At 32.2% G+C, this 24083-nt stretch overlaps 1 protein-coding gene across 1 annotated transcript in view; it reads left to right on the top strand.

Annotated features, from left to right (window-relative positions):
- LOC147069591 (TWiK family of potassium channels protein 7-like) overlaps nt 1–23162 on the top strand; it is a 55605-nt gene extending 32443 nt beyond the window's left edge. Inside the window, exon 3 of the mRNA XM_085950847.1 lies at nt 22318–23162. Within this exon, the coding sequence (XP_085806973.1) occupies nt 22318–23162 (845 nt within the window). The remainder of the gene's footprint in view (nt 1–22317) is intronic.
- Nucleotides 23163–24083: the final 921 nt, after the last annotated feature.

The following is a 24083-nucleotide window of genomic DNA, read 5'->3' as shown; positions in this document are numbered from 1 at the left end:
AATTCATATCAACCAGTAAGACGTCTAAAAAACATATTTTGATGTCTAGAAAGTTGGAATTAATTTTCATCATACAATTTGTCCGCAAACAAAGGCAGAATAATATTATTTTATTAGTCATATTATCTTACCTTAGATTCTGATGTATTCTTAGTAAGATGTAAAACTTACTAGTCACAACTATCCTAAGTAAGTTAAATACAATGGAACCCATATTATACGTTTTTGAAGAGATTAAAAATATATCTAAGTATGTTGGTTCTTGATTTGCCATGAAAGCTTGGTCAAGTTTGACATTTTAGTAAATACGTGTGCATCTATCTACTTACTAGTTGTGGCAATCCTTATTATTGAAAATATAACAGTCTGGCAAAAATATTCAAATTAAATACATTGATAATAAAATAATAACAACATTGTACGAGTATAATACTAAATTTCATGCAAGTATTATAATTTTATAATCTAATAGTATTTAGTAACGAAATACTTATAATATTTCATACAAAGCAGTTATAATTTATGTTCCAACCTGTTTCACATATATAAGTAATATAAATTGTTATGTTGTGATCAATATTCCCTGTATGGTGTACGCGTGTGCGCGCGTACACCTCCAAAAATGTGTCTGCACACATGTTTTGATCCTCCGCACAGTCCTCACACAAAAATATTGTAAAAGAAAGATTTCTTTGCCGGATTTTAATTCGACTCATTTCTTCTTTCTTCGGAAGGCTAAGGTCATGTGCGACTAATGCGAGCACGCAAGTGAAATCTTACTTCGGGCGGGATCACTATATCCGTCCTGTTCTATCGTGTGCCAAAGTATACGAAAAGAAGATACGTATTTTAGCGTTTATCAATGACCACCTATGTGCCGGGTCCTCTACATTTCTTAATCTTTGACATGTTTCAACTTGTAAAAAATATTGTCAGTACAGTCTTATAGTAGTCCTTATTGTGAAAGCAACACAGTTCTTACAATATTTTTTAAACGGAAAAAAGTGTTAAAGTTTTAATAAAAAAATTATATGTTTGTAGGGGGTGTGTAAATTTACCGCACCGGGAACCGTATTTACACCACTGCTCAGATGCGTTGATGATCCGCACACACAATGGAAAGATTAGAAGGAACGTTGGTTGTGATGTAAAATCTATTCCTAACTCTTATTTTTACTTATATTATGTTTTTCAATACTGCAATATTTTTATTATCTGTTATCAATACCTTACTGATATTTTCTCAAAAATACATAACTTAGAACAACCTTAGAATTACTATTATGTAAATCGAATGATTTAGACTGTAAACTGGTGTGCGAGTGTTTAATTTACCCGTTGGACGCGGACGACACGGTTGCCGTGTCCTCGTTAAACGGCCATTAGAGGCAATTAGCATTTTATTTAAATGTGGTAATTAAAAATTAATTAAAAGGTATGCATGGACTGCGTCAAAGTCCCAATTAACGTTTTAACTTCATAATATACAATGACACACTGGAAATATGATGATAAATAAAGTGTATTTATATTGTAAAATATGCTAACAGAAAAATATGAAATACGAAATATATATACTTATATATTATATCAGTTCCAAATTCTAATGGATTCAAGCTCTGTACTATTCCATTTAAGTCGTTTTTTGCGACCCGGGTTTCGCCTTTCGGCATCTTCAGGCATCGTGTACACTCACCAAAGGTGAAACTCACCAAGTTTTTACCTACTTTATTGTATTGATTTACTATATAAGGTAGAGTTAAGGTTGTTCGTTGTCAAAGATGCCGAAAGGCGAAGCCCGGGTCGCAAAAAAACGACTTAAATGGAATAGTACAACAGAGCTTGAATCCATTAGAATTTAAATTCAAATTCCATCAAGTACCTTCGGTCGAAAGTATTAATATTATATCAGTTCCATTTTTATGAGATTCTAGGCTTAAAAAACTGTATATAATTTTGATAAGACTTAGAAGTACCTAAAATTATTACATTATTTGTCTGGTGCATTATTGCTGGTCATCATTATTCTGGTCATTATTGCTTAATATATAAAATATATATTCACCCTTTCCAAATTATATATATCGACGATTACCTATAATTCATTGAGCAAGCTTGCGCACTCTATATAATGATAACATTTGCCACATACGACAGATGATCTGTCTATCGCATTCAATATTTAAGTGTTATGTAATATATTATTATATACCGGATGTAGTGAGCAAATGCTACAGCTAGCTAAAAAAAGGTGAGACAGAATGATTTGAGTAATTCCCCCACATCCCAACCACCCTTTGAAATGACGTAACAAACGCCAGGACTAAGTGTAACTACTTTACATACTTCCACTTGCATGGCAGTGATGACTGAGAAATGTGTACGGATAGGGAAGAGTTGCCCATTGGAGACAATCGTCACTGTTGACTAAGTGATTTTTGACAATCGTTGTTCTTTACTAATTTACCTACATATTTAAAAAGAGAAGTTTAAATTTAAGCGTTTTAATATCTACACAAGTTTTGAAAAAGTATTTCGGTACTGTTCGGTTATCAGGAATACAGCGGAAAACACATTTTGAAAATAGCTGATAAACTGGATTATTTGTTAGGTTAACCTAACCAAACCTAACCTAACCTAACCTAACCCAGCCTAACCTAACCTAAATTAACCCAAACTAACAAATAATCCAGTATATCGGGTATTTTCAAAATGTGTTTTCCGCTGTATTCCTTATAACCGAACAGTACCAGTATTTCCATTAAAAATATAATAAAAAATGTTGTAGCAGTTTTAGAAAACTTTTATCAAATTTACTACGAAATTTAACCTGACTTTTGGAACACTTTTAAATTAGGTAAAGTCAATCAAATCAGCTATTGGTCTAATTGGGCCGTCTGACCTGGTCGCCACATGGGTAAATTGAATGTAGAATTGAATGATGGGAAGAATTGATGGTAGAAAATTGGCGGCTTCACACTGTCGATATACTGACATACACTGTCATTATACTGTATATATACTGTCAATATCTATTCAACTAGATTGTTGGACAATTTTTTATTAGTTTTTTTCTCCTCTCTCTAATGGGCTCGTAATTATTTAAAGCTAGTAAACTCAATCAATGCCGACTTGAGTTATTACATGGTGACCTCAGTCTTGCGTAACTTATCCTGCGGCATTTCCGGGCATGAACAACTGAATATAAGATAAGTACCTTAAATCAAAAGTACCTCGTGACACTTGGTTGATGGGAACGTTTTAAATGGTTGTGCGCGACTAGTCGAAGGTGGGTTAGATGTTTTATTCTGGTGAGTTTTTCGTTTTATTATTTCATCTACGAACAACACAAAATTTACATGACACACGTGGTACACGTGTTATTGTAATTGTGTTATTACAAAAAAAAAACAATTAAAATATACTCCTTAATAAATATTGTACTACTAAAATTAATACTTAGTAATTATTTTATTTTAGTCAATTCGTATTATCTTTGGGTATAGAAAATTATAACGGCCCACTCCATATGTATACGCGGAAAATGGAATCAAGGAATTTAATCCAAATTCTGGTATTATTAAACAATACAGAAATATATTTTCAATGTACACCTTCCCAGAATTATTAATGAACAATGGGGAATTCATACAAGCTTCGATTATAATAATAATTATTATATTTAGATAAACAATAATACTCATAATTACATTTAATAGTCTAGTGGCATTGCTATCAATACATTATTATTTTCATCAACACTACTAGCCATAGTGGGTTTAGGCCCCCTACGGGAATATTTTCACTCATATATATAATATATATATGCCATAAGCCCCATCAACTGGTTTAATCTCATGGCCAGAGTTGTAAATTGAACCGTAACTGAACTCTGGAGAACCCCGAACCAAAACTAGAACCCATTAATATTGTTAGAGTTCCGGAAATTGCAATAAATTTAATTTTTATTATTGTAATATTTATATTCTATTACTTTTTATCAATGAGGTTTGAATTTGCACTGTATTCATGGAGACACACATACAAACGAAAATCGTACGTTGCCCAAATTCAGTTTGGGCAATATGATATAAAATTTAATTGACTAAAAATCATTCCATAATTTCCATACTAATCAGTCGATACCTTATTGGCTGCATACCGTTTAATACTAATACACCGACCAATGAATGGTTCCGAATGCTTTACAAACTATTCATCAAATCTATGTGAATTTAGGAAAAGGCTTCATAAAAATGTCACACACTATAAATAAATACATTTTGACGTAATGTTTTCCAAAAGTTTTTGACTTGTATAGTAGTGTGCAGTGACTTCTTCTTGTAGGGATTCTGTAGAAAAAAATACATTGACTATCTGCTTAGTACGATGGTCTAGCGATAGCGTGTCGTCTTATAATGTCATAGGTCCCGGGTTCAAGTCCCAGTTCTGACAAAGTAACATGTTGTTTTTTCAATGTGTGTTTGAATATGGAATTATGGACCTAATAATTTGAGCAAGTGGCTTACATCCATTTCTCGTAAAAACAAAAACAAGTATTAATACAACCTCCACTCCCTGGATTCATCTTAGGTTTTAAATATGGCAATGCAATGTAATTTTTCTACATATTTTTAACTTGTTTAGCCTAGTTATATTGTATTTAAATACTGTTTCACGCATAAATATGTAGGTATGTGATAATATCAAAACTGCTAATAACTCATTTTGAATTATTATATATTATGTCATTTTTTATCTTCTTCTTCTTTGGCCATATCCGCCCCTTAGCTGGAGCATATGGACACCACGCGGCGCCTCCAAGAATCCCTGTCGCTCGCCAGTCTTCTTGCTTCGTTCTAGGTCAAACCAGCATCCCGTAGCTCCGCCGTATACACTCTGTAGATTGTATTTAGCGGCCTTCCAGGTCACCGGAATCCGGTCGGCTTGAAGAACATGCAAGCCAGGTTAAAGTTCTCTTCTGGCATCCGCGGCACGTGGCCGAGCCAGGTCCAACGTCGCCTCTTCACTTTCAGCGTGATGAGATGAAATGATGAAATTTATTATATTTTTCCGATAACGGATTTAATAGAATATTTCAGTATTTCTGGCAATATTTCAGATAAAAGTTCATAACTTTACCCCAATAACCTGAAACTGTAAAACGATCCACACAACCTTCGAAGTGAATTCAATTTCAAGACCATAAAGTTCAAGAAAACCTTTTTTCAAATTGAGAGCATAATAAATTGAGTGGCGGAAAAAGTGGCGCCGGAAATGCAGTTTGAAATTTAAACTACGAATCGTTTTATTCATTTTCTCCCTCCTTTAAACTTACAAGTATTCATATTTTGGCAGTCGATGAAATTATTTTATGATCCAATAATGAAATAATTATATTTTTATTGGTAATATTTACAGATATTAAATATGTTGCATTAATTAAGTATATTCACATATTATACACGATGACATGTGATCATTATTCCTCATTGAGTTGTGCGCTTGTGTGCATGTTCATCAATTCACTACCACACACAGCTCAATCGAGTTAATAGAAACCTAAAACATAAAGCATTATATAAAAATCGAAACTCAAAATTATTATGGATACTATACACTTTTTAAATCGTACAAATTACTGCGCCGGTGAACAGTAGTTGCTCTTCTGCTTCTGTCTATTGGTCAATTGATTTAATGGCTTCGGTCATTTTCCTTTCGTAGAAAATATAAGCGGTCATGATAGTTTTTTTTTTTTTTTAATTTTTAAAATAACTAACGAGCTTCTTTGTGACACCCTTTGCCCTGACACATTTATCGCAGTGTCCGGAGGGTATAGGACCTAGGACAATTCGGCGCTGGGACAACTGGGCGTCACGCAATCGATTGAAATTCAAAAGTAAATAGACGTTTGTGAATTACAGGTACTTTTAAAATATATATTTAATATTATTATTTGTATTTAAATTATTATATTATTATTTAATACTTGGTGAGAATTTAAATAAGCGCACGTAAATAATGATTTAATTGTGCATTTATGTTTAAGTTCCTACGAGAAGAGAGTTTTTTTTTATTTTTATATAAAGCCTCAGGCATGATAATTATTCTCAATCTGCAATAAAAAAAACAATATGTTCAAAGAGCAAAATGAATTAAAACTACTAAAAGTTAGATAGAAGCTGATTAATATTTTTTATCGTCTACATTCGGTATAAAATTGTAACGAATATCTATTTATTTTATTCGAAAGTGCGGCGCCCAATTGTCCTGGCGCCCAGTTGTCCCGTTCCCATGTCCGGATTTATAAAATCTTCATCAGTAATATACAATACAACTTCCGTAATGGTCGCATTTTTAATATTAAAATATAAAAGCTATAACAGAATATTATGACTTGTTGATATGAAGTTCAGCAAGCAAAAGCTTTCAAACCGCTTAACGCTTTTATGTAATATCCCTATTAACAGTATGACTTCTCAGTAAAGTCAAGACTTTAATTGGTCGTAATCTCACGCATTGAGTATGAAAAAACTGCATTGAACTGTACAAGATGCCACTTAATGGTGACTGTAGAATTGGTTTGTTCAATAAACAAAACGATATTTTTATATGCCTTATATTAACTGCAATTGGGCTAGTTACCTAGTATTTATTTATATTACACAATATACCTATTGACTGCTTAACCTGCAAATCAGCTAACTACATTTGGGCAAATTGTTCAGGAACGAGAAAAACTTAATAATTTAACTATCGAGCGGAATTTAGCAATTACAAAAATACACATGGAATTATTTTTTTTTACAAATAAGCTGCACTATAAATTAATACACTATTTTAGCTTCTTTTTTATATATACTTAAATAAATTTATATAAAGAGCGGTGTTGTTTCATTTACGATATTGGAAATTTGGCACCTGCAATTGGCTGTTTTGAGTGAAGAACGATAACAAATTTATTTATAGGTTTAGGAATTTTTGCGTGAGCATAGAAAACATGATTTATAGCGAAATGCCATTAAAATATTATTTTTGGTCAAAAGTGCAATAATTACCTAGTTTTCAGATTATCAGATTAATAGTCAATATAGTGTTCATTATAATATTATTATCTAGTTATCTCACTATTAATGACAATAATGAACAGAGTTTATGCATGTAGGATTTTCATTTACACAATCACTGCTAACCTTTTAATTACTACATTTAAATAACACGCTAATTATATCTAATGGCCCACGACTCCAAACGCGCCAGTCGCGGTGTTAGCACTAAATGAGTTTAGGTAATGCATGTACAGTTTCAGCTCAGTGCGATTTTGATATTCAAAGTAACAACGTGGCAAACGATCCATCATGTGAGATTACTAGTTATAATTGTCTAGTTAATTCGTGGGGTTACTTCTAAAAGTTGGTAAGTCTCGATATCATGTTATGGAGCATTTGCAATTATTTGAAGTTTGACATGATCTCTAAAATCAAGCATAATGCTATATTCTTTTTAATTAACTATTTTTTTATTCAACGAATAATTCACAAGATTTAAGAATGTAACATTCTAATTATTGAACATACATAATTTTGAAAACAGTCTGAGAAAAACTTCTGAAAAAATATATTAAAATAAAATGTATAAAAGTCACCGCGCGCTACTGTGCAATGCAAAATTAAATATTGATGTAATGCACTTCATTTTATGTTCAGATTTGTATAGTTCCACTCCATACGGATGCGTTTTCGACTAACATTTTAATATAAAAATGGACATTGAACAAACTAAATTAATCCATGATAATATGGGTGGTTCCATTTGGCACAATGACTAATACAGCGCCCACAGTGCAACCTAAGTGCATATGTGAAGGGATGCACTTACTGCCCTTATGCACAGCCCCTACGGAACGTAATTAGGCTGTATTGATGTAGGCTTAGCTGCGCATGACGTCGACTGTGTGGACCATGATATTGCTATTCAGAACAGTCACTTAGACAGAGTACAAATACACGGAGAGTTCCATGATTTAAAAATGCAAATTCGGTACATAGTTAGAAACAAAATTTACATTTCTAGACATATCTGGAATAATAAAAGGTATACTATACATTGGAGGTGTAATGTTATATGTATTAGAGACATCTAGTGATGGCATTACGAAATACGGATTTTTTTTATCTTTGTCACTACATAAATAAAGAAAATTGTTTTATTAAACCAATATTTTTATCGGTGATCTTCAAAATAAAAATTCTATTTTAATCAGAGTAAATTTTAATTGATTATTTCAGATGATTCCAATTAGAATTTAATCATAAATTTGAAACAACTATTGTCAAAAAATCTTATTTATTTAATTGGATAAAATAACTTTACTGAGAGTGGAACCATTTATAGAGTGAATACACCGCTACCAGAGGTTACTAGTGGGAAAATACAAAGCTTGCAATTCGACACGCTTTGATAATTTACATTTTGAAGTGTTCATCTGAAAACATTAAAAAGAAAAATATTGTTTTAACGTCAAAGATAATTTTACAATAAAAAAAAAAAATATGTGAATTCGTTAAAGTATCCCATTTTATTGCTAGATATAAGTATTATTTTATGATATTTTTTTTTTCATCGGGACGGGTTGAAAATCGCGCATTTATAAATTGAATAAATACGAATCATCTTTATTAGGTATACCTGTTTACTTTTTGTTTCTGTGATTCACACGGACAAAGTCGTGAGCATTTTCTATGTATTCAAATATTTAGTAATAAAAATCTTTTGGCTTAAACGACTTTAATAATGGATACATTTGAAGCTTTTAGTTTCAAAGTCATTAACCTTCATATTACGCCATTTTTAAATCCTCGCAAAAATTGCCAAAGACTGAAAATAGAGTAATTTTATTTTGTAAACTTATTAGTAAAAGCGATTGGTGAAATAAAATGTCCTTGACATAATTAAAATAAATAGAAAATCTCGTTTAAAGTTACTCGTAACACAAAATACTTAGACCACTTTGCAATCAACCTCCGGTTTAGGTAATTCAATTTAACTAACAATCGCATCTGTATTTTATATTTTATGGATATTATAAAATAAAAGTATTGTTGTTTTAATTTAATAAAAGGCATTTTTTGTAGTACTTATTCCACTTTTAATCAATATATTAGGACCGGTTTCGTCCGCCTCAGAGGGACATTTTCAACTCTGAGGCGGACGAAACCGGTCCTAATTTATTGATTAAAAGTGGAATAAGTACTATAAAAATAATTGCGTTTTATTAAATTAAAACAACAATACTTTTATTTTATAATATTCATAAAATATAAAATACAGATGCAGTTCAGTTCAGCAATGCAGTTCCACCATGAATTGACAGTTAACAAAATAAAAGAAATTAAAATAAAAGTAGTCACAGAATCAAAATGATGAAAAATATCAAAGACAGTATAAATGGAGGGTACTGACTGTGAAACTGATAGCGTCATTTTATTTCATAGAGTGAATTTAATTTTAACTTTTAAGTATATTTTTAACCTATAACGATTTGAAAAGTTATGGGGAACGTATTTTAGATGGCAGAATTTAATAAATTTCCAGTCGCCAACAAAGTCATCAATTTTGCATCAAGGGAGAGCTATGGGGTGGAGAGCGATGAAGAAAAGATAAATTATTCCACCCTTAACTTGACGAAAAACCTGCCCTTAACTTCATAAATACCCTTTTGCGCTATTATTTAATATGAGCTTAGGCGGGACCTAGTTTAAAATACAGACGATAAAACGTGCATGAAGACGTGTTTACTAAGTATTTAACTATTTTTTTAACAATGACATAAATTTAATAACATGTACTCTTATTTAGAATATCTAGCATTTTTTTGATGTTATTATAACACTATTAAATCTCTAACATAATTTTAGATTTTAGATGGCATCTTCTCTTTGATTTATTATAATATGTATATTTCTAGAGCTTTTCCAAGTTATTCATATTAAAGAAAATACTTTGATATCTCGAAAAATGAAAAAAGTTGAGAAATCACAAGCACCCGTGATGGCCGCGCGGCTTAAGCACGGCCTATAGCGTCGTGGGTCCCAGGTTCGAATCCTGGATCTGGCAAGTACATAATTATATTATTTTCAATTTATGTATGAGTCAGAATATAAACATAATAGGCTAACCAAGTGGCTGACATCCCTTTGTGGAGGGCTATAATTAATATGATCTTATTAGGATCGGACATGATAGAAAAAAAAGTTATAATAAATCCCATGGATTTTTTATTTAGTTTTTACATACTTTTACAAAACACGTTGACATTTTTTCCATTGTCTCATATTTTTATTATATTGACGGCTTGTATTATCCCCGACTGACCGATTAGAGGTGAGTAATAGCGACTCCCATAGAATCGCGCAAACTGGCATACTAAACGATATCTCGATTAAAATCAGCTCTGCTCCCTGCTTGACTAAAGCTTTGTTTTTACGATTATTCAAAATTATTTTACATTCATTTATTATCACACGCACGTAAAGCTTTGCGTAAGTGAGTGCCAATACCTTCTGTGTAAACATTGGCAAACTAAATTATATTTACATAAAAAATCTAAGTACCTACTTTTAAAAATATTTCAAAACGCAAACTCATTCTATGATAATTATGACCAAAATTTATTGCCATTGCGTACATAATCCCTGATTTTCAGAGCTTTTTTTCACTTCGGTGATTATATTTTCACTCTTTTCGCTCTTGATTACTCCAGGTATATTTATTTTAATACTTTACCAACGACAACGTTTTTAAAACAGCCATAAAATTCAAATTAAAAAAAATTTGTACTTCACGAAAAGAGACAAACGACACCCAAAGCACCAAACACAATTGATATTTTTATTTCATTAAAAAAACCAAATTAAATTTTCTTCTGCGTTATTTTTTTTAAACTCATTGCTGAAAGCAACTGTAATAATAACTCTCATGTATATTCTTCATTGTTATGTGAATCATTTAATCCTTAATTAATTGAATATATTATTTTGTTGCATTTAAGGAACAAGCTCTATCTATTAATTATACATTATATTTTTGTGGTAATTAAATTTTATTTCAAAACTTACAATTTTCTATATTGAATAAAGAGTTCTTATAAAATAGTTAAAACTTTTATTTATTTTATTTATTTATTTATTTATTTGAAAAAGACACGTCGAGTACATAACAAATTATTAATTCAGGACGTTCACAACATGACATTTAGAATAAAAATTACAAGTAATCAGTTAGAGAAAAAAAAGAAAGCAAAAAATAGTTTTATACAAAAGAAATAAAATAAAAAAAACAACAATAATTCAAAAAATACAAATTAAACAATAAAATAGAATTTAAAAAACAGAATATATAATGGATCGCCAAAAATATCTACATCTCTAGGAAGTGCATTGACCAGCCGCACAGCACTCGCTATTGGTGCCTGGTTACCCTGACATGAGGAAACAGCTTTTACCCAAAATAGGTCATGGCTGCGACCACGCATGTAATTTATGGGTGCGTAAAAATTAAAATTTTCTAGAATATCGGGATTGAAAATGATACCACGTGAGAGCAGAAGTGACCTACGAGCTTCAAGAGAATGAAAGGCGAGCATGCTTTGAAGAAAGTTAGTCGGAAAAGACTCGTTTGAGAAGGTGTCAAAAGGAAAATAATTATAAACTTTAAAATAGAGATGACGAAGAATTTTTTCTGAAAACGCTCTAAAACAAGCTTATAGGAAACCTCATAAGGACTCCAGATGATGGAGCCATACTCACTATAAAAACAGTTGGATTCTTGAATGACTTGGCTTGTCTCATGACGAATCCTAGAAGCTTGCTCGCACCCAATGCCGTAGAAGTGATGTGCGAGCGAAATGATAAACGTGAGTCAAACAATATACCAAGATCTTTAATTTCTGATTGACGCTTCAGTAATCTATTTGACATATTATAGTTGAATATAATTGGAGATCTTGATTTCGAAATGCTAATACACACACATTTATCAGTGTTTATTCATAGGTGCCACTAGTAATTATTATATTAATATTAAATAATACTACATTTAATCGATTGGGATATTATATAATGCCAACAGGTAATACCAATGTCGTAGTATTTTTCATCTATTCAATACTTGGAGTAAATTTCTCTCCATATTTCGGCAAAATGACTATATTCTGGGTGTGGAGCTCATCCAAGATATTTAATGAATTTATACAAAGCTGAAAATTTTATATCTTCGTGCTTAGAAAGGTTGTTATTAGATCAAATTTGTTACTGTTTACCGTGTCCGGAAATTTGCACGTATACAGTTTGCCGTGAAATGTTGTATAGGAAATATATGCAAATATATCGGAAATGTATGATCTATTAAAGACGGTCCAACCTCTTTAGGTCGTAAAGTACTGAGATGAAATTCATGTCTAAATAAAACACGGTTCGTGTCAGTTTACAGGGAGCTAGGGTAAAACAAATTTTGAAAATAGCCGATATTCTGGATTATTTGTTAGGTTAGGTTAGGTTTTCATTCATGAATTCATTAATTTTGCCAAAATCGGCCATGAAAGTTGTCTCGGTTCTCGCCTAGTTTCCTGTAAACCAACTTGTACCTAAAACACAAATTCGTAATAAAAACTACCATACAAGGGAAAGATAGTAGAAAATAGGGTACTGTTTGGTTATACGGAATACAGCGGAAAACACATTTTGAAAATAGCCGAGAAACTGGATTATTTGTAAGGTTAACCTAACCAAACCAAACCTAACCTAACCTAACCTAACTTAACCTAACCCAACCTAACCTAACCTAAACTAACCCAAACTAACAAATAATCCAGTTTATCGGCTGTTTTAAAAATGCGTTTTCCGCTGTATTCCGTATAACCGAACAGTACCGAAAATAGGTATGCAATTTAATTTGAAATACAGAACTAGGCGTATTTTTTTCATCTCCGTCCTATAGAGATAACCGGTCGGAGATACGGTCATCTCTTTTCGATTAGAAAGCTCACGGCGAACTGTGCTACGGTGAAATGTAATACGTACAATTTACATGTAACCACTGTCTACATATTATCTTGGAATAATCTCAGAAACATAATATTATCTTATTTGAAATTCAACTTATATAAAAACACTGATAAGTCCAGTAGTTGTCATATATGACTCGGGGACTTGGTGCTAGTACATGACCAAAAACATGAAAAGTGTGTTGGGCTTATTTGAAGGGAGCGTGCTGCGCGGTATCTTCGGACCCATCAATGACAAATAATCGGACTGCACGTTTTGTACAGAAGTCCGCAAATCATACAGTCCAACAAATCGGGTCAGTTTAGATGTCTGGGTCAAGTACGTAGGATAGATTAGACACACATGACAAATCATATGACATTCGTAAATGCAAAAAAAAGACCTGATTAATATTATGCAAGGTGGAGGGATAATATTGCAAGACCTTGGGAGTCTTAAACTGGAGAGAATTGACTTGAGATCTGGATGGAGACAGATACTAGAGGAATAAATAGAAGAAGAAGATATTGCTTTCCGGGCAAGTGTTTTATCTGCTGAGCTATTTTAATATATCGTCACCTTACTATTAAGACCTCGTAAGTCCGATATTATGGAAAAATGAATTTGTTCGACAAAATTTAAACAAAAAAACATTTTAAATCATACCAAAACCTCGGTTCTCTAGACTAGTATTTATACTGTCCATCTATCGACAAATTATAAAGTCTCGTGGTTTTAAACATGGAATTAAAACCTCGTATTTCACAACCAGTATTAGCAGATTCATCGATTAGAGAGGCGTTTAAAATATTATTTGTATTACGTTTTTTCCTTACCTTCAACATTCTTCTCAAACAGCCTTACGAGGTTTTAATGTAAGGTGACGATATGCTAAGTGCCTTTCTTGAAGATTTTCCCGATTTATACGATATGAAAATGGTTCAAATTTATGCAATTACCATGATATGCAATTTTAATTCAAATAATAACATTATTAAATTTAATTCTAAATTACATAATAATGTCACATTCTTATATATTGTATTCATCCAAATATATTCGAGCGGTGCTTATGACACTGGTTTTTAATCTGGGGCTCCAGGTTTGATCCCGGTTTGGTCACAATATATTTATATGATTTTCCGGGGATTTGTGATTGTTTCACTTCTATTACTGATTATACTACTCTCACTGGGCCTCGTGGCCTATTGTAGTATATATATAAATAAAATTATCTACTGTTCGACTATAAACCAAAATACGTTTTAAGCTTTATATTAATAGTTGATATTGGAGCCATATTTAGAAACAACGACATTTTCGAAATTCGAATAACCAATTACTATTCGATCGCGTGATTCGAAATTCGAAATTCGAAAAGTGCTATATTTAAAGATTCGAATCAAATGATTAACAAATCTTTACACTCCCCGAGCGGCGCACGATAAATCAAATAAATGATCCATCCAATTTGCTGGAAGCGGGAATCAATTTGCAAAACATATGGCGTAGGCTCTACAGCCCTTAAAATTATTCAGCGAACAGCGTGCGTTCTTCATTGCTCGTCATATCGATATATCACCCCAGCATATATTTTCCCGCCAGACGGGGGAGCGTTCAAAATCGATGTCTTATTATTATATTGTGTTGGTACATGGGATTCGACGATAGACAGCACTTGTTTATTATTATGTCAGGATATATTCAAATTTCGAACGTGTTCGCCGCTCTGTTATTGATATTGGCTCTACTTACTTGTACATATTGTATTCCGTTCGAATAATATTATAATAAAGATAATTCCAAATTCAAAAATTGAAATTATTAACCTGTCAGCAATATAAACCAATAAAACAAAAGTTTACTTTATTACAGGGTGTAATTCTATAAAGAGATTAATACAATAATGAGTTAATATCAGTATATGTTATTCCAAAGAAAATATGATTTTTTTTAATAACCATATCCGTTAGAGATATGTGGACTGTATCTGACAGAAACATCGATATACTACTGGATGAATCATATGCTTCTTAAAATGACGCCCGATTTTCAGCGACTCGGCCTTTGTTAAAACTTACTGAGTAAGCCCGATCTAGCTTGCATTTTACTCTAACTAACAGTCAGCGCATGACGACTTGCTCTGTCTGTTTTGCGTTGCAACACCCTTAGGTTTACTATTCCAAGAACGCAAATTTAGTTTTACAGCCAGGGCAATACTGGTGAAATTCGAGAATCCATGTTAACGGTCTTAACGCATTATACTTACAAGGAAATATTATAAGACGATATTCGTAATATCTTTTGTGGTACATTTTTAAAATGACACTTGTATGGGAACTGCTCATCTAGTAGTATATCAATGGACAGAGACATATTTTTCAATATAGAGATATTTTTCATGTAAATAGTTCCGGCAAATTGCAAATATTTTTTATAGATTTTTATAGATTCAAGTCCAGCAAATGTATGCTTTTTTCTTCTCTAATATGAGTATCTCTACTTCTTCATATGGCTTTTAGTTCTGGTTAATTCAGTTCGTATCCTATTTATCGTGCTCCAAACTGCAGTCCTATGTATGGATGGTAGCTTCCCATCGGATATCATTAAGTAGACTGTGTGATTTTTGTCTCCTTGAATGACTTAAGGATGATTTCTTCAGAAAATTCGTTAGGTACATAAGTACTTACAATATATTTTATTATTTATTTTCGGCTGCCTTAAGAGCATACATAAGTGAAACGGCAAATAATTTTCAACAATAAGTGGGACGATATTTCGCCTTCGCCGCCAATCGCCGAGCGATATTCGAGGTGGGAGCACGTCGATAGCTTTTTGTGATGGCGTCGTAAGAATATATTCTTATATCGTGTAAAGATGAGTAAAAAACATTATACCTGGACTCGAAAAATAAAACATGTCAATGAATATATTATTATTATTACTAATATAACAATACATATTGAATTTTATGACAAATTATGTTTCGTTCAGCACGCGTCATTAGCACAATCCGCGCATCGCATAGTTACTATCTTTTTAGACCATGCCTCAGCTGAGGTATAGCCTTAAGAAAATACATAAAAAATCTTTAAAATAACACCATCTCCTGAAAATTAGAACATTTCCACAAAACCTACTCTCCTAACAGTGGTGGTTTTAGGTAGGAGGAGGCCCGTGGCACTGACAGGTTTTGAGTCACATTTGTAAAATACTATCTGTCATATAAATCGACAATACAATATGTATTACAATGGGTTTTATAATATAACAATTAATAACTATATTGTCATTAGATCAATAGTTATAGAATAATTGGAAATATTTGCCACGAATGTTTTCTTTTTCGAAATATGTTAGTTATTAGTATATTCGAGGAATTTTGTTTTATTATTATTTAACTTTTTTGGTTTGCGTTTAGGTAGCAATAATCTTATACACTAAATTTTAAGATGAAAACACCGGTATTTTGGATTTTTTTAAACCGGTATTTCGGTATCGATAAATAATTGAATACCGGTATTTCAATCCCTACTGATAACTGCACAAATAAGTCATAACCGCACACCGAGATTTATTTCTCAATAACCCCAGTATCCATACCGTTTTTATCGCACAACAAAGTGATCATTTTCTTTTTTTAGTAGTGTTAACTTGACCCCGCCCCGAAACTAGCTTCACTTGATAGCTTTCGTTAAGAAAATTCATGAAGTTGCCTTGTAGATGCCCCATAAAATTTTATACGAAAACTTAAGGCAGTTATGGTTATGATGATGCCAGCTTTTCACGATCTATGTAATACAAGCTGAAGTTTTCGAATTATGAGGGTAGATGGCCTGTGGCGCACCCTTGTGGGAACTATTTGTATTTTTGGATTTATTCCAGTATCGAGATGTTGATGTTTTTCCCGCAATTTATTAAGACAAAAAAATACGAAGACAAAATAATAATGCATATTAACTTTTTATATTGCGAGTTTGGATATTATGGTACCACTTAGTCTATAACCCAGATAGGCTACACAACTGAGCAATTATATTATCTTAATGTATACTAGCGGCCTGGAATAACTCTATACGAGAGCGAATATGTTATGCCAATGAAAACTAAAATTCGTGTTGTAGAAATTTCAAGTTTGGTTTTAATATTACATAAAAGTTGATTAATATAATGTTACCATCGTACTCCCTTAACGTAAACTCGTGTTTAAACAAAATGTAATCGAATAATATTTGTAATAGGGCGGCGATGCCCGTGTAACCGTATGTAATATTATACCTAAATGTTATTTACTTGTTTTAAAGATTAATAATTTCAAGATAAAAATAACTTTTTATATACCACGTTTTTAAATTTTCTCTTGAATCATATAAACTTGACAATTCTATGTATTAATAAATACTTTTTTTGTACTTGATAGAAATACTGACATGTCATTTTGACATTTCATATTGATTTCCATATTAACTAATTTAGTTGCTAGGACCCCTTAGCCACTAATAATAGTGTTTTACTTGCTACGAATTTTTCCGAAATAACTTTTTATACAAAACAGAATTAACTGAAAATAAATTCAATTCTGCTTAAAGATGGCTAAACTAAAAGTATTTAAAGAATGCATTGTCTTCGTGTTCTAATATATTCTAAAAGTTTCAAATGTCTAGCTAGTCGGGAAGTTAAACAAGATTTTTATTGGACAAACAAGAAAAAAATTACTGGACAAACAAGAAGACGAGCTAATAAAAACGTGGTAAATAGTCGACACCTACAAAATTCATTTTTTTAATACATCAAACCATCCTCTCAAAGTAATCTCGCTCGATTGTCTGCTGTAATAAATTAACCTGAGATCTTTTCTTTACAAAAGGTATCTGTTTAAAATAAATGTAAATAATGTTATAACGATTAGTTTACCCACTTCATACAATTTTTTTTAGATAGCAATTTTATGCTTATATCTGTACTGGCCAAAAAAAAAATAATAGTGTATCATAATTCATTAGTCGACAGAGAAAATACATTTAAAAATTCTGAGGGCACCCAAGTTATTATGCTGAACCAATAATACCATTACAAATGCTTACACGTAAATCCAATCACTTTATTTGAATTACTTTGAATCAGATTATTTACCTTGCCTATTTCACATGAAATTATGTTAGATACCCAATAATAATTATTATATGACTAAGCTCGGAAAATAATACTGATAATAAGATTAAAAGCAGCTTAAGAATATTCATTTAAAAACTTCTCAGGGCACAAAAATTGTTTCAATATCTTTTTAAAATGACACTTTTTGACATTAAAGAATAAATAATTGTCACATAAGCGCTGTTAGTATGCAAGTGACAGAAGGTGGAATAGGTATTCGTTTGTTTTCATTTTTTAAACTTTTCTCTAAAATGTCTGGAGAATACAACTGACAATATTTACTACCTTCTTTTGTCTTTACTAAATCTTGTATAAAATGACTGGTTATCATAATAAAGTGTTTTGAATATGGAATGGTTTTTTGGAATTTCACTACATAATGTTTTTTTCATCGATGAATATGGCAAGCACAAAATCGTCCCATTTTTTCTCAGACCTGTGTTCATAATATGCATTTTAGGCTTTATTATTATTAACCTTGATGAAACTGGAATATCTTCAAATCCATTAAGCGCCAACTGAAGGATCACTGGATATTATAATAATTCCAACGCCGCTCATCAGTTCTTTCTAGACACCACTGTGTCACAAAATAATACTTTATTATTATTTCAGAAATATACTCCAACTTCTTGTTTCCTTACTATCCTGCCTATGTAATCGATAGTGTTTTTTTATGTATAGCGCAGGCGGACATGCGATGGATCGATCGCGAATTGTGTCGTGAAAATCTAAAAAGCGCGTAGGAAGAATGGTGTCAGATGCTTCTGGTATGCAGGCGACTCATTTAGGTGTTAGTATCATTACTTTCAAATGACACTAACACTGTTCTAAAGTGATTTAGTAGAAGCCGCAATACCAGAAGAATCTGTCCTTCCTTTAGAATTTTAGAATTCAGATGTAATGCAATATGGCTTCATTCACATTTTCAAGAGGAAGCATTAACCGTACCTATTTTATTAAAGTCGTTTTCAAATTAAATACAAAGAATCTCGCGTTTTCTTGTCATATTACTTGATTCGTATTGCATCACTTACGACCTTCCACAGGAGTGATAGAAAGAGAAGATGTGAATCCCAACACTTTACACAGTATGATAATAGTTTGATGATTAGTACCTACAACAAGTATTCAAAATAAGACCAAAACTTTTCATTTTTACGATATATGGTAAATTGAATATTTTTTTGTGATAGTGACAGTCTTGAATTTATAATAAGTAATAAAAAAATAATATTTTTATTTAGCTTCAAGAATGATAGTGAAAGATGGTAGATAGATCACTGCCAGTTTTGATACTGAATAGTAGATTACAGCCTACTTAGAGTTGGACTTGCCTGGTACAATAATTAATAGCAAATAAGCCCGGGCTTTGAATTTTGGGAAAAACAGACTCATTTTTCTATATACTTAGACTATCGTTCGCATCCATATACATAGCTTCAATACATTTATCTATTTGATAATAGCCTCTGTGATGAGTCCAAAATTGAAAGAAGTAGAATTATCCAAAAACCTAATACAATAATATCTTTATCATTGCATTAAGTACATACCTATCTTTTGCATACTTACAATCATTATTTTTGACGTGTGTAGATCGATGGCCTTCATATTATATAAAAGTCAAAATACATTTGTTTGAATTCCTTTTTCTACTTGGCTCCAGCTAACATCTCCATAATATTATAAAAAATACAAATTTTGTTTGCTTAAATTATTTTTCCTCCCAATTCCAATTTTGAATATTAACGACAGATAAAGTTTGCATATTTTATTCGATTTTAAATTCTTTTTTTTTTGACTTAGCTGTCATAATTATTATTTAGCCCGCATGCTCAGCGTAGGTCAAAATGGAGCTTTTATGGTATTTTCAGAGCATAACCCTGGACATTTCTTAAACGTTGTAGATAATCTATTTATATAATTTTGAAGCCTTATTATCCTTTATATTTATTTTAAACATTTGATGACTGCATAAAGTATTTTTATTACATAAAATAGTATTCTTTTAAACCTCTCGCTCTAATGTTTTAGAATTTAGTCATATTTCAGTACGTCCATGTGCAGTGGTGTTAAGATTTTTTAGATTTATTAATTGTTAAACGCATTTACAAAACCATAACTAAAATTAATATTTGCATTATATAGTTACATATTTACGATAAAAAATTATATTTTATAATCTTTTTGATCCCAAATTTGACAAAAATTAGGCATTTTATTATTCAAAAAATTGGCACGATTAACACATTTGAAGATAATTCTAAAGATACTGATTATAAGCAATGTCTTTGACCATACAAATGTGATAAACATCCTTATAAATAGATTATCTACAACTTTTAAGGAATGTCCAGGGTTTCACTCTGAAAATACCATAAAAGCTCCATTTTGACCTTCGCTGAGCATGTAGGCCGTTAAGTAATTATTAATGTATATCGACAATAAAGAGACCTTGTGCAATCCCAAGTACTTGCCTTGTACTTGGTACGTGGTATATACCTTGCATTAGACCGAAGTCATTATTTTATCTTGTATATATTTAACATTTAAAATTTTTGAAACTTTCAAAATGACGTCGATAAATACGTAGGACTCTTTAATTGTTTACGATTTTTTATTCTTTGCGTGACCTCTATAGTGCTTTATTGCTGCTTAAATATTTTTCAAAGCCAAATGGGTCATTCCATTAGGCCAAAAAAAAAAGATTTAATGTATTGAATAATTTGGTAAATATCGTTATAAATCACACATCCCAGACGTCGATGGCTGAAAATAAATCTGTGACCCAGTTATCGCAGTGCTTTTGTTTCGAATCGTGACCTTTTTTGAGAAAATATTCAAATTTCGATATAATCAAGTCTGACAGGAGAGCGCCTTTGTTTTGAAGATAAGTAACGGATTATGTAAATTGAATCAATTTCGGATGCCGTGGAGCAGATGCCAAGGTCAATGTGACCTTGTAGTTTGCTCCGTTTAGCGATTTTGATTCTATAAAGTTTTAATTACAACAAAATTATAACAATAATAATTATTGTTCACAATTTAATGCTTTTAAATTTGTAAACAATACGTCTTCTTACTTGGAAACAAACATCTAACGTCAGAGTAGAGGTTAACGATTGCCACTCCATATCAATTCGCATGGTCTCTAATGTGGGTGAAAATGTTTCTTCTTCGTTACGTGCCATCTACTGGCGGAGGTTGGTCACCAATAGAACGGTCTCTGTTCTATAGTTTGGAACCCGAAACTGTTCTTCTATGAAATGTTGTGTCATTTATGTCGTGTATTTTTTTCACTTAAGTTTCCGAATCACTGTGGTTTTCTAATTTTGACACAAAATAGAATTTTTTGGTCCTTTTCTATTCGATCGAAGACATTAATATTAATTTGTTATTCTGTAATACAAACAAATTTTGAGCTTACGTCTGTACAGCCACATCTCAAAACCCTTAATTCTCAATGATATCATATTATAATGACAAAGATGTTGAATAAAACTAAAAAATGTTCACTAATTAAGTAACCACTATTTAAGTAACCAAAGTAAAATATCAAACCACCCACTGTTTTTTTTTCCTTTTCAATTAGGCACATATATAAAATATAGCCAATTCAAAGAATAATAAATGACATATAATCTATAGTTATGAATTCAATCATGCTTACAATAATTCTGTAATTTATGTATTTAGAGTAAGGAGTATTATAGCATTACATCGATTGGCCAATGCGCCATAATACATAATAAACACAGATTATAAAAATGACCTAATTACTTACTTATAACAACCAATATATGAAGAAAGTAGAAAAAGTACCTATGTTCTTATGTAAATATTAAAGCAAAGTGGTAAATATAATTATATAATTATCCTATTTAATACGCCCACAAACATATTAAAAAAAAAATAGCCTTTATGGTGCCATCAAACAGATTAACCGCACGATATACAGCATCAATTGCTGTCAATAATGTTTTAACAGAAAAATTTTGTACGATTCCTCCTGAGTATATTAAATTTATATTCCAAACTCTTTAGGGTTGACCCACTAATATTACAATATTTTTAAATTGCCGTTCAGAATCTCACGTATTTTTTTTACTTTTTCCAGGTTACGGAAGCATAGCCCCAAGAACATCTCTCGGAAAGGCAGCTACAATCGGCTACGCCCTCTTCGGCATCCCTTTAACGATGCTCTACCTCACCAGCGTGGGTTCACTACTCTCGAAGGTTGCCAGAGGAGCCTTCTCCAGGGCACTATGCTGCTGCCTATGCTCCAACTGCGGATACTGCTGTTACGATGAAAGAAGAATGGCAGAAAAGGAACGAAGAATGAAACTGAGACGACAGCACGAAGAGCAAAAGAACATGCAAAGTGGGTCAAATAATTCAAGCCAAACCATAAAAACTACACAAGAACCTTTTTACGTTGTTAGATCTTCGTCAGATGTTTTATCAAATGCAACACAAAGTAAAGACGCTTCTACAAGTAAATCTAATCTTAATCTAAATAAAGACCTGGACAATATAAGTTGGCCTGATACGGATTCAAAGTTATCAATGCAAGGTTTAAGTATTCTGGCTCCAATACTGTTATGTCTTTGCATTATGTTTGCGTATATTGTAATTGGAACGATAGCTTTGTATAAATTGGACAATCTTCGCCCGATGGACGGGTTTTATTTCTGCTTTATGAGCTTAAGCACTATAGGTTTCGGCAGTTTAGTCCCTGGTACCGGACATCCAAACAGTTTAAAACCCGGAGTCGATAATACGACTCTCTGGTTTTGTTCAATTTATATTCTGTCAGGCCTAGCTTTGACAGCCATGTGTTTTAATGTAGTTCACGACGAGATAATCCACAGGTTGAAGCACAAACAAAAAAGATGGTCGCAGAAAGGGAATACGGTAAAAGACGAAGCAAACCTTAGAGATCCATTCTATATAGCGTCCTGACAATTCTACAATGGTAGCAATAAAGCGGAAAATCTCTACAGTGTCATGGAGGAGACCAGTCTGTCTGGTGATAAGGTTAGGAGACGGAGTCTTGACGATGTGATGGAAGAAGGTTCCACCGCCGGAGGAGCAGGGTCAAGTGTTAGTGAAACCGGAGCCACGGAGTTTAGTGGAGTGTCTTGTGCAGAGGACGAGATTGTGGCCATTGTCACCAAGAAGGATACTGTTAACAGTGTTAATATGGTGGCATATAATTTTTTGCCAGGTCTTTTGAATCAGGTTGGGAGTACAACACCATAGAAATGTAATTGGATTTCCATCAAAATTATTAGGTACCGTATAATATTTGTGAGAAATAAATTATGCTGTCAGCAATACTGTAAACTTTGATAGTTGTTTCGGGTAACATTTTGATCAATACATCTATACACGGTTCTTGCGATTAGCGATTATAAAAACCTTTGAATATATTAAACACGAGCCATCCCCCAATATCAACCCATGGTTACCACTAATAGCACCTTCTACATTCTTGTAACCGATAGACTTGCCGGAGTGTTACACGTATATGTGGCTTATCAACGCTGGTTATCTAACAGTGTATCGTTGCTTCCAAAGCACAGCCCTTGCATTTTCCCGCATGCATCTCTCACTTCCAGACAGTCCTTTCAGGCATCTATGAGCTTTGTCTTATAATCTGTTCAACATGTTTATTGTGACGAAGAAATACAGAATGTAAATCACATCATGTGTACTAAAATATGTATGAAAAAGGAAGAGAGTTTCTCAAGTTGGCTCGACCTGCTGTTGGGCATATTGGACCGTCCAACTTAGTCGCCACAAAGGCCAATTTTATTGCATTTAATAAATTTGCGGCTTCATACTATCAACGTGAAGATTTTTTACTTATACAGTTTTGCA

The sequence above is a fragment of the Rhyacophila brunnea genome, unplaced genomic scaffold (assembly GCF_057557595.1).
Source record: "Rhyacophila brunnea isolate RB1 unplaced genomic scaffold, BYU_Rbru_1.0 scaffold_23, whole genome shotgun sequence".
In the NCBI taxonomy this organism is placed as follows: Eukaryota; Metazoa; Arthropoda; class Insecta; order Trichoptera; family Rhyacophilidae; genus Rhyacophila; species Rhyacophila brunnea.
Note: the sequence above shows the minus strand (reverse complement) of the source record. Positions and strands in the feature narration are given on the sequence as shown.